We start from the raw sequence: 18066 nt of genomic DNA on the forward strand, positions 1-18066 counted from the left end.
TAATAATAATATATGCCATTTAACTATAAAGGGAATAGAGTACCAGAGCCCAACACTATAAAGGGAATAGAGTACCAGAACCCAGAACTATAAAGGGAATATAGTACCATAGCCCAGCACTATAAAGGGAATATAGTACCAGAGCCCAGAACTATAAAGGGAATATAGTACCAGATCCCATCACTATACAGAGAATAGAATACCAGAAGCCAGAACTGTAAAGGGAATATAGTACCAGATCCCAGCACTATACAGAGAATAGAGTACCAGAGCCCAGAACTATAAAGGGAATATAGTATCAGATCCCAGCACTATAAAGGGAATATAGTTATATTTATGGTGCACCACTCCTCTCATCTCCATGTCTTTAAGCACAATCTCCTGACTGGAACTCAACTCACATCACTGCTAGCTATCTGATTTTAATAACCCAATTTGATGCAAAGGATTAATGGCCAGTAATCCAAGTGGAGACTCTACTTCCCCAATAATGTCCAGCCAAGGCCGACAGTGTTGTCTTGTCTTGTAGCTTGTATTATGTAGAAAGGACCAGAAGAAATGTTTCCATTTAGATCAACTCGTGTGGTGTTTGTATTTCAGGCTAGTTAATAATAATAACAACAATAATAATAATAATAATAATAATAATAATAATAATAATAATAATAATAATAATAATAACAATAATAATAATAATAATAATAATAATAATAATAATAATAACAACAACAATAATAATAATAATAATAATACTAAGAAGAAGAAGAATATGAATAATAACAATAATAATAATAACAGTAATAGTAGTAATAATAGCAACAATAATATACTACTAATAATAGTAATAACAATAATAATGATACTATGAATAATATGAAAAATATCGATAATAATAGTAATAATAAACGTCAAAAATAATAATAACAATAATAATAGTAACAATAATCTAGATAATCCACAATAATAACAATACTTATCATAACAATAGTAATCATAATAATCACAATAATAATAACAACAATAATAATACTAACAATCATAATGATAACAATAATAGTAGTAATAATATTAGTAATAATAATAATAATAATAATAACAATAAGAAGAAAGTAGGATGCAGTGTAAAGGTATTGTTTTGAAGTTGTGGATGGTTGATTGAGCACTCAAACACAGGGAATGCCTCAGGCAATGATTTTCTTCTCACTCCAAGGAAATTACCCTTGTTATCTGTGATTGTCTCAACTTAGCAACCTCGACCCGGAAGAGAAGCATTGGTGATTTTCTTCTGTCACTCTGACTTTCTCATTTCAATCTCAAAGTCACTGTCACATCGCTGCGGGAATTATTTTATATTGTTGTTGAACAATGGACTACATGTTCTACTTCTGTGAAGGGTTAGGGTTAGGAAGGATTTAGATTCCCTGGTTGTTGATAACACCGTCACCCTGACCTGATGTACGACAGGATTTAGATTCCCTGGCTGTTGTTAACACCGTCACCCTGACCTGATGTACGACAGGATTTAGATTCCCTGGCTGTTGATAACACCGTCACCCTGACCTGATGTACGACAGGATTTAGATTCCCTGGCTGTTGTTAACACCGTCACCCTGACCTGATGTACGACAGGATTTAGATTCCCTGGCTGTTGATAACACCGTCACCCTTACCTGATGTACGACAGGATTTAGATTCCCTGGCTGTTGATAACACCGTCACCCTTACCTGATGTACGACAGGATTTAGATTCCCTGGCTGTTGTTAACACTGTCACCCTGACCTGATGTACGACAGGATTTAGATTCCCTGGCTGTTGTTAACACCGTCACCCTGACCTGATGTACGACAGGATTTAGATTCCCTGGCTGTTGTTAACACCGTCACCCTGACCTGATGTACGACAGGATTTAGATTCCCTGGCTGTTGATAACACCGTCACCCTTACCTGATGTACGACAGGATTTAGATTCCCTGGCTGTTGTTAACACCGTCACCCTGACCTGATGTACGACAGGATTTAGATTCCCTGACTGTTGTTAACACTGTCACCCTGACCTGATGTACGACAGGATTTAGATTCCCTGGCTGTTGATAACACCGTCACCCTTACCTGATGTACGACAGGATTTAGATTCCCTGGCTGTTGTTAACACCGTCACCCTGACCTGATGTACGACAGGATTTAGATTCCCTGGCTGTTGTTAACACTGTCACCCTGACCTGATGTACGACAGGATTTAGATTCCCTGGCTGTTGTTAACACCGTCACCCTGACCTGATGTACGACAGGATTTAGATTCCCTGGCTGTTGATAACACCGTCACCCTGACCTGATGTACGACAGGATTTAGATTCCCTGGCTGTTGTTAACACCGTCACCCTGACCTGATGTACGACAGGATTTAGATTCCCTGGCTGTTGATAACACCGTCACCCTTACCTGATGTACGACAGGATTTAGATTCCCTGGCTGTTGATAACACCGTCACCCTGACCTGATGTACGACAGGATTTAGATTCCCTGGCTGTTGTTAACACCGTCACCCTGACCTGATGTACGACAGGATTTAGATTCCCTGGCTGTTGATAACACCGTCACCCTTACCTGATGTACGACAGGATTTAGATTCCCTGGCTGTTGTTAACACCGTCACCCTGACCTGATGTACGACAGGATTTAGATTCCCTGGCTGTTGTTAACACTGTCACCCTGACCTGATGTACGACAGGATTTAGATTCCCTGGCTGTTGTTAACACCGTCACCCTGACCTGATGTACGACAGGATTTAGATTCCCTGGCTGTTGATAACACCGTCACCCTGACCTGATGTACGACAGGATTTAGATTCCCTGGCTGTTGTTAACACCGTCACCCTGACCTGATGTACGACAGGATTTAGATTCCCTGGCTGTTGATAACACCGTCACCCTTACCTGATGTACGACAGGATTTAGATTCCCTGGCTGTTGATAACACCGTCACCCTGACCTGATGTACGACAGGATTTAGATTCCCTGGCTGTTGTTAACACCGTCACCCTGACCTGATGTACGACATGATTTAGATTCCCTGGCTGTTGTTAACACCGTCACCCTGACCTGATGTACGACAGGATTTAGATTCCCTGGCTGTTGTTAACACCGTCACCCTGACCTGATGTACGACAGGATTTAGATTCCCTGGCTGTTGTTAACACCGTCACCCTTACCTGATGTACGACAGGATTTAGATTCCCTGGCTGTTGATAACACCATCACCCTGACCTGATGTACGACAGGATTTAGATTCCCTGGCTGTTGATAGATTGAGCAGAGGACGGTTAGATTGAGCAGATGACAGTTAGATTGAGCAGAGGACAGTTAGATTGAGCAGAGGACAGTTAGATTGAGCAGAGGACAGTTAGATTGAGCAGAGGTCGGTTAGATTGAGCAGAAGACGGTTAGATTGAGCAGTGGACGGTTAGATTGAGCAGTGGACGGTTAGATTGAGCAGTGGACGGTTAGATTGAGCAGTGGACGGTTAGATTGAGCAGAGGACGGTTAGATTGAGCAGAGGACGGTTAGATTGAGCAGAGGACGGTTAGATTGAGCAGAGGACAGTTAGATTGAGCAGAGGAAGGTTAGATTGAGCAGAGGACAGTTAGATTGAGCAGAGGACAGTTAGATTGAGCAGAGGACAGATAGATTGAGCAGAGGACAGATAGATTGAGCAGAGGACAGTTAGATTGAGCAGAGGACGGTTAGATTGAGCAGAGGACAGTTAGATTGAGCAGAGGACGGTTAGATTGAGCAGAGGACGGTTAGATTGAGCAGAGGACAGTTAGATTGAGCAGAGGACGGTTAGATTGAGCAGAGGACAGTTAGATTGAGCAGAGGACAGTTAGATTGAGCAGAGGACAGTTAGATTGAGCAGAGGACAGTTAGATTGAGCAGAGGACAGTTAGATTGAGCAGAGGACAGTTAGATTGAGCAGAGGACAGTTAGATTGAGCAGAGGAAGGTTAGATTGAGCAGAGGACAGTTAGATTGAGCAGAGGACAGTTAGATTGAGCAGAGGACAGTTAGATTGAGCAGAAGACGGTTAGATTGAGCAGAGGACGGTTAGATTGAGAAGAGGACGGTTAGATTGAGCAGAGGACGGTTAGATTGAGCAGAGGACGGTTAGATTGGTAAGAGGACGGTTAGATTGAGCAGAGGACGGTTAGATTGAGCAGAGGACGGTTAGATTGAGTAGAGGACGGTTAGATTGAGTAGAGGACAGTTAGATTGAGCAGAGGACAGTTAGATTGAGCAGAGGACGGTTAGATTGAGCAGAGGACAGTTAGATTGAGCAGAGGACAGTTAGATTGAGCAGAGGACAGTTAGATTGAGCAGAAGACAGTTAGATTGAGCAGAAGACAGTTAGATTGAGCAGAGGACAGTTAGATTGAGCAGAGGACAGTTAGATTGAGCAGAGGACAGTTAGATTGAGCAGAGGACAGTTAGATTGAGCAGAAGACAGTTAGATTGAGCAGAAGACAGTTAGATTGAGCAGAAGACAGTTAGATTGAGCAGAAGACAGTTAGATTGAGCAGAAGACAGTTAGATTGAGCAGAAGACAGTTAGATTGAGCAGAGGACAGTTAGATTGAGCAGAGGACAGTTAGATTGAGCAGAAGACAGTTAGATTGAGCAGAAGACAGTTAGATTGAGCAGAAGACAGTTAGATTGAGCAGAGGACAGTTAGATTGAGCAGAGGACAGTTAGATTGAGCAGAGGACAGTTAGATTGAGCAGAAGACGGTTAGATTGAGCAGAAGACGGTTAGATTGAGCAGAGGACGGTTAGATTGAGCAGAGGACGGTTAGATTGAGCAGAGGACGGTTAGATTGAGCAGAGGACGGTTAGATTGAGCAGAGGACGGTTAGATTGAGCAGAGGACGGTTAGATTGAGCAGAGGACGGTTAGATTGAGCAGAGGACGGTTAGATTGAGCAGAGGACGGTTAGATTGAGCAGAGGACGGTTAGATTGAGCAGAGGACAGTTAGATTGAGCAGAGGACAGTTAGATTGAGCAGAGGACAGTTAGATTGAGCAGAGGACGGTTAGATTGAGCAGAGGACGGTTAGATTGAGCAGAGGACGGTTAGATTGAGCAGAGGACGGTTAGATTGAGCAGAGGACAGTTAGATTGAGCAGAGGACAGTTAGATTGAGCAGAGGACAGTTAGATTGAGCAGAGGACAGTTAGATGGATCTTCCTTTTCCTTTATTGATCTATTCTCCTGACTGATGTATAACTCTAGTGAGACTTGTATTTCCCTCATGGATCTGCACTGACAACAGGCTGCTGAGATGACATGTCCTCCGAGTGACAAAAACCAAGGCCATTTTTGTCAGAAGACCCTTCTTTTTATTGCGGTGGGCTAAATCAGGGTCACACAGAGTGATTATTGGTAGTCTTAAACAAATCTACTTTGAATCCAAAGTTTAAACCTCAGACACATGATTATGGGCTTTAAAAAAAGAAGACCACCTGTACCGTATTGGAAATAGAGTTGAAACGTGCAATATTTTGATTTTGCATCCCAGTATTACACTTTATGTACAGTACCAGGTAGTATAATATACAGTACCAGGTAGTATAATATACAGTACCAGGTAGTATAATATACAGTACCAGGTAGTATAATATACAGTACCAGGTAGTATAATATACAGTACCAGGTAGTATAATATACAGCACCAGTCAAAAGTTTGGACACACCTACTCATTAAAGGGTTTTTCTTTATTTGTACTATTTTCTACATTGTAGATTAATAGTGAAGACATCAGGACTATGAAATAACACATTATGGAATCATGTGGTGACCAAAAAAGTGTTAAACAAATTTCCTTCCTTCTTAATGCGTTTCAGCCAATTAGTTGTGTTCTGAAGAAGTAGGAGTGGTGTACAAAAGATCGCCCTATTTGGTAAAAGACCAAGTCTATATTATGGCAAGAACAACTCAAATAAGCAAAGAGAAACGACAGTCCATCATTACTTTAAGACATGAAGGTCAGTCAATACGCCAAATGTCAAGAACTTTTGTGCAGTTGCAAGAACCATCAAGCGCTTTGATGAAACTTGCTCTCATGAGGACCGCCACAGGAAAGAAAGACCTAGAGTACCTCTGCTGCAGAGGATAAGTTCATTAGAGTTACTAGCATCAGAAATTGCAACAGACACTGTTCAGAGGAGTGAATAAGGTCTTCATGGTCGAATTGCTGCATAGAAACCAATAAGAAGAAGATACTTGGATGGGCCAGGCTTCTGAGTGGCGCAGCTGTCTAAGGCACTGTATCTCAGTGCTAGAGGCGTCACTACAGACCCTGGCTTGTTCCCGGGCTGTATCACAAGCGTCCATGATTGGGAGTCCCATAGGGCGGCACACAGTTGGCCCAACCCCGCCAGAGGTAGGGGTGGGTTTGGCCGGAGTAGGCCGTCATTGTAAAATAAGATTTTGTTCTTAACTGACTTGCCTAGCTAAATAAAGGTTGAAAAGAAACTTGGACAATGGACATTAGACTGGTGGAAATCTGTCCTTTGGTCTGGTGAGTCCAAATTTTAGATTTTTGGTTCCATGTTGAGCTGATTCATATTGAGCTGATTCATATTGAGCTGATTCATATTGAGCTGATTCATATTGAGCTGATTCGTATTGAGCTGATTCGTATTGAGCTGATTCAAATAGAGCTGATTCATATTGAGCTGATTCGTATTGAGCTGATTCATATTGAGCTGATTCGTATTGAGCTGATTCAAATAGAGCTGATTCATATTGAGCTGATTCGTATTGAGCTGATTCATATTGAGCTGATTCGTATTGAGCTGATTCATATTGAGCTGATTCATATTGAGCTGATTCATATTGAGCTGATTCATATTGAGCTGGAAGTAGAAGGAAAAACAGTGGTGAGTTTGCCCTCAAATCAGGAAAATTAGAGTAAGGTAGAAATTCAAACAGAGATGACCTGTTCAAAAGTAGTGCACTATGTCAGGAATAGGGTGAGATAATGTAGGAAGGTGATGTTCTCCGTTCAGAATCGGAATATCAGCCCATTGCTCAGTTAGCGACACCACGTCTATCTCTGGTAATAGAATAATTCAGTACTGTTGTAACTCCCTATAAAATCATCTGAAGTAACACTGAATTATGTAGTGTTGTAACTTCTTCTAAAATCATCTGATTGAATACTGAATTATGTAGTGTTGTAACTTCTTCTAAAATCATCTGATTTAACACTGAATTATGTAGTGTTGTAACTCTCTCTAAAATCATCTGATTTAACACTGAATTATGTAGTGTTGTAACTCTCTCTAAAATCATCTGATTTAACACTGAATTATGTAGTGTTGGTGTAACTCCTAAAACCCTCAGACGTTTCGGTGGCGACCTTCTTCAACGTGTGTATCTCCCTCAAACTCTTCTGTCTTCTCCGTGTTTTAGAGAGTGAAGAGTTTGGGCCAGTGTTTGTCCAGGAACCAGATGACGCCATCTTTCCGTTGCACTCTGAGGAGAAGAAAGTGATGATGAGCTGTGAAGCCAGAGGCAATCCTGTACCTGTATACAGGTATGTCTCTGTCTCTAACCCTGTACCTGTATACAGGTATGACTCTGTCTCTGTCTCTAACCCTGTACCTGTATACAGGTATGACTCTGTCTCTAAACCTGTACCTGTATACAGGTATGTCTCTGTCTCTGTCTCTAACCCTGTACCTGTATACAGGTATGACTCTGTCTCTGTCTCTAACCCTGTACCTGTATACAGGTATGACTCTGTCTCTAAACCTGTACCTGTATACAGGTATGACTCTGTCTCTAACCCTGTACCTGTATACAGGTATGTCTCTGTCTCTGTCTCTAACCCTGTACCTGTATACAGGTATGACTCTGTCTCTGTCTCTAACCCTGTACCTGTATACAGGTATGACTCTGTCTCTGTCTCTAAACCTGTACCTGTATACAGGTATGACTCTGTCTCTGTCTCTAACCCTGTACCTGTATACAGGTATGACTCTATCTCTGTATCTAACCCTGTACCTGTATACAGGTATGACTCTGTCTCTAACCCTGTACCTGTATACAGGTATGACTCTGTCTCTGTCTCTAACCCTGTACCTGTATACAGGTATGACTCTGTCTCTGTCTCTAACCCTGTACCTGTATACAGGTATGTCTCTGTCTCTAACCCTGTACCTGTATACAGGTATGACTCTGTCTCTGTCTCTAACCCTGTACCTGTATACAGGTATGTCTCTGTCTCTAACCCTGTACCTGTATACAGGTATGACTCTGTCTCTGTCTCTAACCCTGTACCTGTATACAGGTATGACTATGTCTCTAACTCTGTACCTGTATACAGGTATGACTCTGTCTCTAAACCTGTACCTGTATACAGGTATGACTCTGTCTCTAACCCTGTACCTGTATACAGGTATGACTCTGTCTCTGTCTCTAACCCTGTACCTGTATACAGGTATGACTCTGTCTCTAACCCTGTACCTGTATACAGGTATGACTCTGTCTCTGTCTCTAACCCTGTACCTGTATACAGGTATGACTCTGTCTCTAACCCTGTACCTGTATACAGGTATGACTCTGTCTCTAACCCTGTACCTGTATACAGGTATGACTCTGTCTCTGTCTCTAACCCTGTACCTGTATACAGGTATGACTCTGTCTCTAACCCTGTACCTGTATACAGGTATGACTCTGTCTCTGTCTCTAACCCTGTACCTGTATACAGGTATGACTCTGTCTCTGTCTCTAACCCTGTACCTGTATACAGGTATGACTCTGTCTCTGTCTCTAACCCTGTACCTGTATACAGGTATGACTCTGTCTCTGTCTCTAACCCTGTACCTGTATACAGGTATGACTCTGTCTCTGTCTCTAACCCTGTACCTGTATACAGGTATGACTCTGTCTCTAACCCTGTACCTGTATACAGGTATGACTCTGTCTCTGTCTCTAACCCTGTACCTGTATACAGGTATGACTCTGTCTCTAACCCTGTACCTGTATACAGGTATGACTCTGTCTCTGTCTCTAACCCTGTACCTGTATACAGGTATGACTCTGTCTCTAACCCTGTATCTGTATACAGGTATGACTCTGTCTCTAACCCTGTACCTGTATACAGGTATGACTCTGTCTCTGTCTCTAACCCTGTACCTGTATACAGGTATGACTCTGTCTCTGTCTCTAACCCTGTACCTATATACAGGTATGACTCTGTCTCTGTCTCTAACCCTGTACCTGTATACAGGTATGACTCTGTCTCTAAACCTGTACCTGTATACAGGTATGACTCTGTCTCTGTCTCTAACCCTGTACCTGTATACAGGTATGACTCTGTCTCTAACCCTGTACCTGTATACAGGTATGACTCTGTCTCTGTCTCTAACCCTGTACCTGTATACAGGTATGACTCTGTCTCTAACCCTGTACCTGTATACAGGTATGACTCTGTCTCTGTCTCTAACCCTGTACCTGTATACAGGTATGACTCTGTCTCTGTCTCTAACCCTGTACCTGTATACAGGTATGACTCTGTCTCTAACCCTGTACCTGTATACAGGTATGACTCTGTCTCTGTCTCTAACCCTGTACCTGTATACAGGTATGACTCTGTCTCTGTCTCTAACCCTGTACCTGTATACAGGTATGTCTCTGTCTCTGTCTCTAACCCTGTACCTGTATACAGGTATGACTCTGTCTCTGTCTCTAACCCTGTACCTGTATACAGGTATGACTCTGTCTCTAACCCTGTACCTGTATACAGGTATGACTCTGTCTCTGTCTCTAACCCTGTACCTGTATACAGGTATGACTCTGTCTCTAACCCTGTACCTGTATACAGGTATGACTCTGTCTCTGTCTCTAACCCTGTACCTGTATACAGGTATGACTCTGTCTCTAACCCTGTATCTGTATACAGGTATGACTCTGTCTCTAACCCTGTACCTGTATACAGGTATGACTCTGTCTCTGTCTCTAACCCTGTACCTGTATACAGGTATGACTCTGTCTCTGTCTCTAACCCTGTACCTGTATACAGGTATGACTCTGTCTCTAACCCTGTACCTGTATACAGGTATGACTCTGTCTCTGTCTCTAACCCTGTACCTGTATACAGGTATGACTCTGTCTCTAACCCTGTACCTATATACAGGTATGACTCTGTCTCTGTCTCTAACCCTGTACCTGTATACAGGTATGACTCTGTCTCTAACCCTGTACCTGTATACAGGTATGACTCTGTCTCTGTCTCTAACCCTGTACCTGTATACAGGTATGACTCTGTCTCTAACCCTGTACCTGTATACAGGTATGACTCTGTCTCTGTCTCTAACCCTGTACCTGTATACAGGTATGACTCTGTCTCTGTCTCTAACCCTGTACCTGTATACAGGTATGACTCTGTCTCTAACCCTGTACCTGTATACAGGTATGACTCTGTCTCTAACCCTGTACCTGTATACAGGTATGACTATGTCTCTAACCCTGTACCTGTATACAGGTATGACTCTGTCTCTGTCTCTAACCCTGTACCTGTATACAGCTATGACTCTGTCTCTGTCTCTAACCCTGTACCTGTATACAGGTATGACTCTGTCTCTGTCTCTAACCCTGTACCTGTATACAGGTATGACTCTGTCTCTAACCCTGTACCTGTATACAGGTATGACTCTGTCTCTGTCTCTAACCCTGTACCTGTATACAGGTATGACTCTGTCTCTGTCTCTAACCCTGTACCTGTATACAGGTATGACTCTGTCTCTGTCTCTAACCCTGTACCTGTATACAGGTATGACTCTATCTCTGTCTCTAACCCTGTACCTGTATACAGGTATGACTCTGTCTCTGTCTCTAACCCTGTACCTGTATACAGGTATGATTCTGTCTCTGTCTCTAACCCTGTACCTGTATACAGGTATGACTCTGTCTCTGTCTCTAACCCTGTACCTGTATACAGGTATGTCTCTGTCTCTAACCCTGTACCTGTATACAGGTATGACTCTGTCTCTGTCTCTAACCCTGTACCTGTATACAGGTATGTCTCTGTCTCTAACCCTGTACCTGTATACAGGTATGACTCTGTCTCTGTCTCTAACCCTGTACCTGTATACAGGTATGTCTCTGTCTCTAACCCTGTACCTGTATACAGGTATGACTCTGTCTCTGTCTCTAACCCTGTACCTGTATACAGGTATGACTATGTCTCTAACCCTGTACCTGTATACAGGTATGACTCTGTCTCTAACCCTGTATCTGTATACAGGTATGACTCTGTCTCTAACCCTGTACCTGTATACAGGTATGACTCTGTCTCTGTCTCTAACCCTGTACATGTATACAGGTATGACTCTGTCTCTAACCCTGTATCTGTATACAGGTATGACTCTGTCTCTAACCCTGTACCTGTATACAGGTATGACTCTGCCTCTGTCTCTAACCCTGTACCTGTATACAGGTATGACTATGTCTCTGTCTCTAACCCTGTACCTGTATACAGGTATGACTCTGTCTCTGTCTCTAACCCTGTACCTGGTTACAGGTATGACTCTGTCTCTAACCCTGTATCTGTATACAGGTATGACTCTGTCTCTAACCCTGTACCTGTATACAGGTATGTCTCTGTCTCTGTCTCTAACCCTGTACCTGTATACAGGTATGACTCTGTCTCTGTCTCTAACCCTGTACCTGTATACAGGTATGACTCTGTCTCTAACCCTGTATCTGTATACAGGTATGACTCTGTCTCTAACCCTGTACCTGTATACAGGTATGACTCTGTCTCTGTTTCTAACCCTGTACCTGTATACAGGTATGACTATGTCTCTGTCTCTAACCCTGTACCTGTATACAGGTATGACTCTGTCTCTGTCTCTAACCCTGTACCTGTATACAGGTATGACTCTGTCTCTAACCCTGTATCTGTATACAGGTATGACTCTGTCTCTAACCCTGTACCTGTATACAGGTATGACTCTGTCTCTGTCTCTAACCCTGTACCTGTATACAGGTATGACTCTGTCTCTGTCTCTAACCCTGTACCTGTATACAGGTATGACTCTGTCTCTAACCCTGTACCTGTATACAGGTATGACTCTGTCTCTGTCTCTAACCCTGTACCTGTATACAGGTATGACTCTGTCTCTAACCCTGTACCTGTATACAGGTATGACTCTGTCTCTGTCTCTAACCCTGTACCTGTATACAGGTATGACTCTGTCTCTGTCTCTAACCCTGTACCTATATACAGGTATGACTCTGTCTCTGTCTCTAACCCTGTACCTGTATACAGGTATGACTCTGTCTCTGTCTCTAACCCTGTACCTGTATACAGGTATGACTCTGTCTCTGTCTCTAACCCTGTACCTGTATACAGGTATGACTCTGTCTCTGTATCTAACCCTGTACCTGTATACAGGTATGACTCTGTCTCTAACCCTGTACCTGTATACAGGTATGACTATGTCTCTAACCCTGTACCTGTATACAGGTATGACTCTGTCTCTAACCCTGTATCTGTATACAGGTATGACTCTGTCTCTAACCCTGTACCTGTATACAGGTATGACTCTGTCTCTAACCCTGTACCTGTATACAGGTATGACTCTGCCTCTGTCTCTAACCCTGTACCTGTATACAGGTATGACTATGTCTCTGTCTCTAACCCTGTACCTGTATACAGGTATGACTCTGTCTCTGTCTCTAACCCTGTACCTGGTTACAGGTATGACTCTGTCTCTAACCCTGTATCTGTATACAGGTATGACTCTGTCTCTAACCCTGTACCTGTATACAGGTATGTCTCTGTCTCTGTCTCTAACCCTGTACCTGTATACAGGTATGACTCTGTCTCTGTCTCTAACCCTGTACCTGTATACAGGTATGACTCTGTCTCTAACCCTGTATCTGTATACAGGTATGACTCTGTCTCTAACCCTGTACCTGTATACAGGTATGACTCTGTCTCTGTTTCTAACCCTGTACCTGTATACAGGTATGACTATGTCTCTGTCTCTAACCCTGTACCTGTATACAGGTATGACTCTGTCTCTGTCTCTAACCCTGTACCTGTATACAGGTATGACTCTGTCTCTAACCCTGTATCTGTATACAGGTATGACTCTGTCTCTAACCCTGTACCTGTATACAGGTATGACTCTGTCTCTGTCTCTAACCCTGTACCTGTATACAGGTATGACTCTGTCTCTGTCTCTAACCCTGTACCTGTATACAGGTATGACTCTGTCTCTAACCCTGTACCTGTATACAGGTATGACTCTGTCTCTGTCTCTAACCCTGTACCTGTATACAGGTATGACTCTGTCTCTGTCTCTAACCCTGTACCTGTATACAGGTATGACTCTGTCTCTAACCCTGTACCTGTATACAGGTATGACTCTGTCTCTGTCTCTAACCCTGTACCTGTATACAGGTATGACTCTGTCTCTGTCTCTAACCCTGTACCTGTATACAGGTATGACTCTGTCTCTGTCTCTAACCCTGTACCTGTATACAGGTATGACTCTGTCTCTAACCCTGTACCTGTATACAGGTATGACTCTGTCTCTAACCCTGTACCTGTATACAGGTATGACTCTGTCTCTGTCTCTAACCCTGTACCTGTATACAGGTATGACTCTGTCTCTAACCCTGTATCTGTATACAGGTATGACTCTGTCTCTAACCCTGTACCTGTATACAGGTATGACTCTGTCTCTGTCTCTAACCCTGTACCTGTATACAGGTATGACTCTGTCTCTGTCTCTAACCCTGTACCTATATACAGGTATGACTCTGTCTCTGTCTCTAACCCTGTACCTGTATACAGGTATGACTCTGTCTCTAAACCTGTACCTGTATACAGGTATGACTCTGTCTCTGTCTCTAACCCTGTACCTGTATACAGGTATGACTCTGTCTCTGTCTCTAACCCTGTACCTGTATACAGGTATGACCCTGTCTCTAACCCTGTACCTGTATACAGGTATGACTCTGTCTCTGTCTCTAACCCTGTACCTGTATACAGGTATGACTCTGTCTCTGTCTCTAACCCTGTACCTGTATACAGGTATGACTCTGTCTCTAACCCTGTACCTGTATACAGGTATGACTCTGTCTCTGTCTCTAACCCTGTACCTGTATACAGGTATGACTCTGTCTCTGTCTCTAACCCTGTACCTGTATACAGGTATGTCTCTGTCTCTGTCTCTAACCCTGTACCTGTATACATGTATGACTCTGTCTCTGTCTCTAACCCTGTACCTGTATACAGGTATGACTCTGTCTCTAACCCTGTACCTGTATACAGGTATGACTCTGTCTCTGTCTCTAACCCTGTACCTGTATACAGGTATGACTCTGTCTCTAACCCTGTACCTGTATACAGGTATGACTCTGTCTCTGTCTCTAACCCTGTACCTGTATACAGGTATGACTCTGTCTCTAACCCTGTATCTGTATACAGGTATGACTCTGTCTCTAACCCTGTACCTGTATACAGGTATGACTCTGTCTCTGTCTCTAACCCTGTACCTGTATACAGGTATGACTCTGTCTCTAACCCTTTACCTGTATACAGGTATGACTCTGTCTCTAACCCTGTACCTGTATACAGGTATGACTCTGTCTCTGTCTCTAACCCTGTACCTGTATACAGGTATGACTCTGTCTCTAACCCTGTACCTGTATACAGGTATGACTCTGTCTCTGTCTCTAACCCTGTACCTGTATACAGGTATGACTCTGTCTCTGTCTCTAACCCTGTACCTGTATACAGGTATGTCTCTGTCTCTAACCCTGTACCTGTATACAGGTATGACTCTGTCTCTGTCTCTAACCCTGTACCTGTATACAGGTATGACTCTGTCTCTAACCCTGTACCTGTATACAGGTATGACTCTGTCTCTGTCTCTAACCCTGTACCTGTATACAGGTATGACTCTGTCTCTGTCTCTAACCCTGTACCTGTATACAGGTATGACTCTGTCTCTAACCCTGTACCTGTATACAGGTATGACTATGTCTCTAACCCTGTACCTGTATACAGGTATGACTCTGTCTCTGTCTCTAACCCTGTACCTGTATACAGGTATGACTCTGTCTCTGTCTCTAACCCTGTACCTGTATACAGGTATGACTCTGTCTCTAACCCTGTACCTGTATACAGGTATGACTCTGTCTCTGTCTCTAACCCTGTACCTGTATACAGGTATGACTCTGTCTCTAACCCTGTACCTGTATACAGGTATGACTCTGTCTCTGTCTCTAACCCTGTACCTGTATACAGGTATGACTCTGTCTCTGTCTCTAACCCTGTACCTATATACAGGTATGACTCTGTCTCTGTCTCTAACCCTGTACCTGTATACAGGTATGACTCTGTTTCTGTCTCTAACCCTGTACCTGTATACAGGTATGACTCTGTCTCTGTCTCTAACCCTGTACCTGTATACAGGTATGACTCTGTCTCTGTATCTAACCCTGTACCTGTATACAGGTATGACTCTGTCTCTAACCCTGTACCTGTATACAGGTATGACTATGTCTCTAACCCTGTACCTGTATACAGGTATGACTCTGTCTCTAACCTTGTATCTGTATACAGGTATGACTCTGTCTCTAACCCTGTACCTGTATACAGGTATGACTCTGTCTCTAACCCTGTACCTGTATACAGGTATGACTCTGCCTCTGTCTCTAACCCTGTACCTGTATACAGGTATGACTATGTCTCTGTCTCTAACCCTGTACCTGTATACAGGTATGACTCTGTCTCTGTCTCTAACCCTGTACCTGGTTACAGGTATGACTCTGTCTCTAACCCTGTATCTGTATACAGGTATGACTCTGTCTCTAACCCTGTACCTGTATAAAGGTATGTCTCTGTCTCTGTCTCTAACCCTGTACCTGTATACAGGTATGACTCTGTCTCTGTCTCTAACCCTGTACCTGTATACAGGTATGACTCTGTCTCTAACCCTGTATCTGTATACAGGTATGACTCTGTCTCTAACCCTGTACCTGTATACAGGTATGACTCTGTCTCTGTTTCTAACCCTGTACCTGTATACAGGTATGACTATGTCTCTGTCTCTAACCCTGTACCTGTATACAGGTATGACTCTGTCTCTGTCTCTAACCCTGTACCTGTATACAGGTATGACTCTGTCTCTAACCCTGTATCTGTATACAGGTATGACTCTGTCTCTAACCCTGTACCTGTATACAGGTATGACTCTGTCTCTGTCTCTAACCCTGTACCTGTATACAGGTATGACTCTGTCTCTGTCTCTAACCCTGTACCTGTATACAGGTATGACTCTGTCTCTAACCCTGTACCTGTATACAGGTATGACTCTGTCTCTGTCTCTAACCCTGTACCTGTATACAGGTATGACTCTGTCTCTAACCCTGTACCTGTATACAGGTATGACTCTGTCTCTGTCTCTAACCCTGTACCTGTATACAGGTATGACTCTGTCTCTGTCTCTAACCCTGTACCTATATACAGGTATGACTCTGTCTCTGTCTCTAACCCTGTACCTGTATACAGGTATGACTCTGTCTCTGTCTCTAACCCTGTACCTGTATACAGGTATGACTCTGTCTCTGTCTCTAACCCTGTACCTGTATACAGGTATGACTCTGTCTCTGTATCTAACCCTGTACCTGTATACAGGTATGACTCTGTCTCTAACCCTGTACCTGTATACAGGTATGACTCTGTCTCTGTCTCTAACCCTGTACCTGTATACAGGTATGACTCTGTCTCTGTCTCTAACCCTGTACCTGTATACAGGTATGACTCTGTCTCTAACCCTGTACCTGTATACAGGTATGACTCTGTCTCTAACCCTGTACCTGTATACAGGTATGACTATGTCTCTAACCCTGTACCTGTATACAGGTATGACTCTGTCTCTGTCTCTAACCCTGTACCTGTATACAGGTATGACTCTGTCTCTGTCTCTAACCCTGTACCTGTACACAGGTATGACTCTGTCTCTAACCCTGTACCTGTATACAGGTATGACTCTGTCTCTAACCCTGTACCTGTATACAGGTATGACTCTGTCTCTGTCTCTGTCTCTAACCCTGTACCTGTATACAGGTATGACTCTGTCTCTGTCTCTAACCCTGTACCTGTATACAGGTATGACTCTGTCTCTGTCTCTAACCCTGTACCTGTATACAGGTATGACTCTGTCTCTAACCCTGTACCTGTATACAGGTATGACTCTGTCTCTAACCCTGTACCTGTATACAGGTATGACTCTGTCTCTGTCTCTAACCCTGTACCTGTATACAGGTATGACTCTGTCTCTAACCCTGTATCTGTATACAGGTATGACTCTGTCTCTAACCCTGTACCTGTATACAGGTATGACTCTGTCTCTGTCTCTAACCCTGTACCTGTATACAGGTATGACTCTGTCTCTGTCTCTAACCCTGTACCTATATACAGGTATGACTCTGTCTCTGTCTCTAACCCTGTACCTGTATACAGGTATGACTCTGTCTCTAAACCTGTACCTGTATACAGTTATGACTCTGTCTCTGTCTCTAACCCTGTACCTGTATACAGGTATGACTCTGTCTCTGTCTCTAACCCTGTACCTGTATACAGGTATGACCCTGTCTCTAACCCTGTACCTGTATACAGGTATGACTCTGTCTCTGTCTCTAACCCTGTACCTGTATACAGGTATGACTCTGTCTCTGTCTCTAACCCTGTACCTGTATACAGGTATGACTCTGTCTCTAACCCTGTACCTGTATACAGGTATGACTCTGTCTCTGTCTCTAACCCTGTACCTGTATACAGGTATGACTCTGTCTCTGTCTCTAACCCTGTACCTGTATACAGGTATGTCTCTGTCTCTGTCTCTAACCCTGTACCTGTATACATGTATGACTCTGTCTCTGTCTCTAACCCTGTACCTGTATACAGGTATGACTCTGTCTCTAACCCTGTACCTGTATACAGGTATGACTCTGTCTCTGTCTCTAACCCTGTACCTGTATACAGG

General features: G+C 43.2%; 1 protein-coding gene across 1 annotated transcript in view; it reads left to right on the forward strand.

Annotated features, from left to right (window-relative positions):
* The window catches only part of LOC127927650 (contactin-5-like), a 214649-nt gene that overhangs the window by 16608 nt on the left and 179975 nt on the right, over positions 1–18066 (forward strand). Inside the window, exon 2 of the mRNA XM_052514261.1 lies at positions 7466–7589. Coding sequence (XP_052370221.1) covers positions 7466–7589 — 124 coding nt within the window. The remainder of the gene's footprint in view (positions 1–7465; positions 7590–18066) is intronic.

Source organism: Oncorhynchus keta, unplaced genomic scaffold (genome assembly GCF_023373465.1).
Source record: "Oncorhynchus keta strain PuntledgeMale-10-30-2019 unplaced genomic scaffold, Oket_V2 Un_scaffold_16732_pilon_pilon, whole genome shotgun sequence".
Classification (NCBI taxonomy): domain Eukaryota; kingdom Metazoa; phylum Chordata; class Actinopteri; order Salmoniformes; family Salmonidae; genus Oncorhynchus; species Oncorhynchus keta.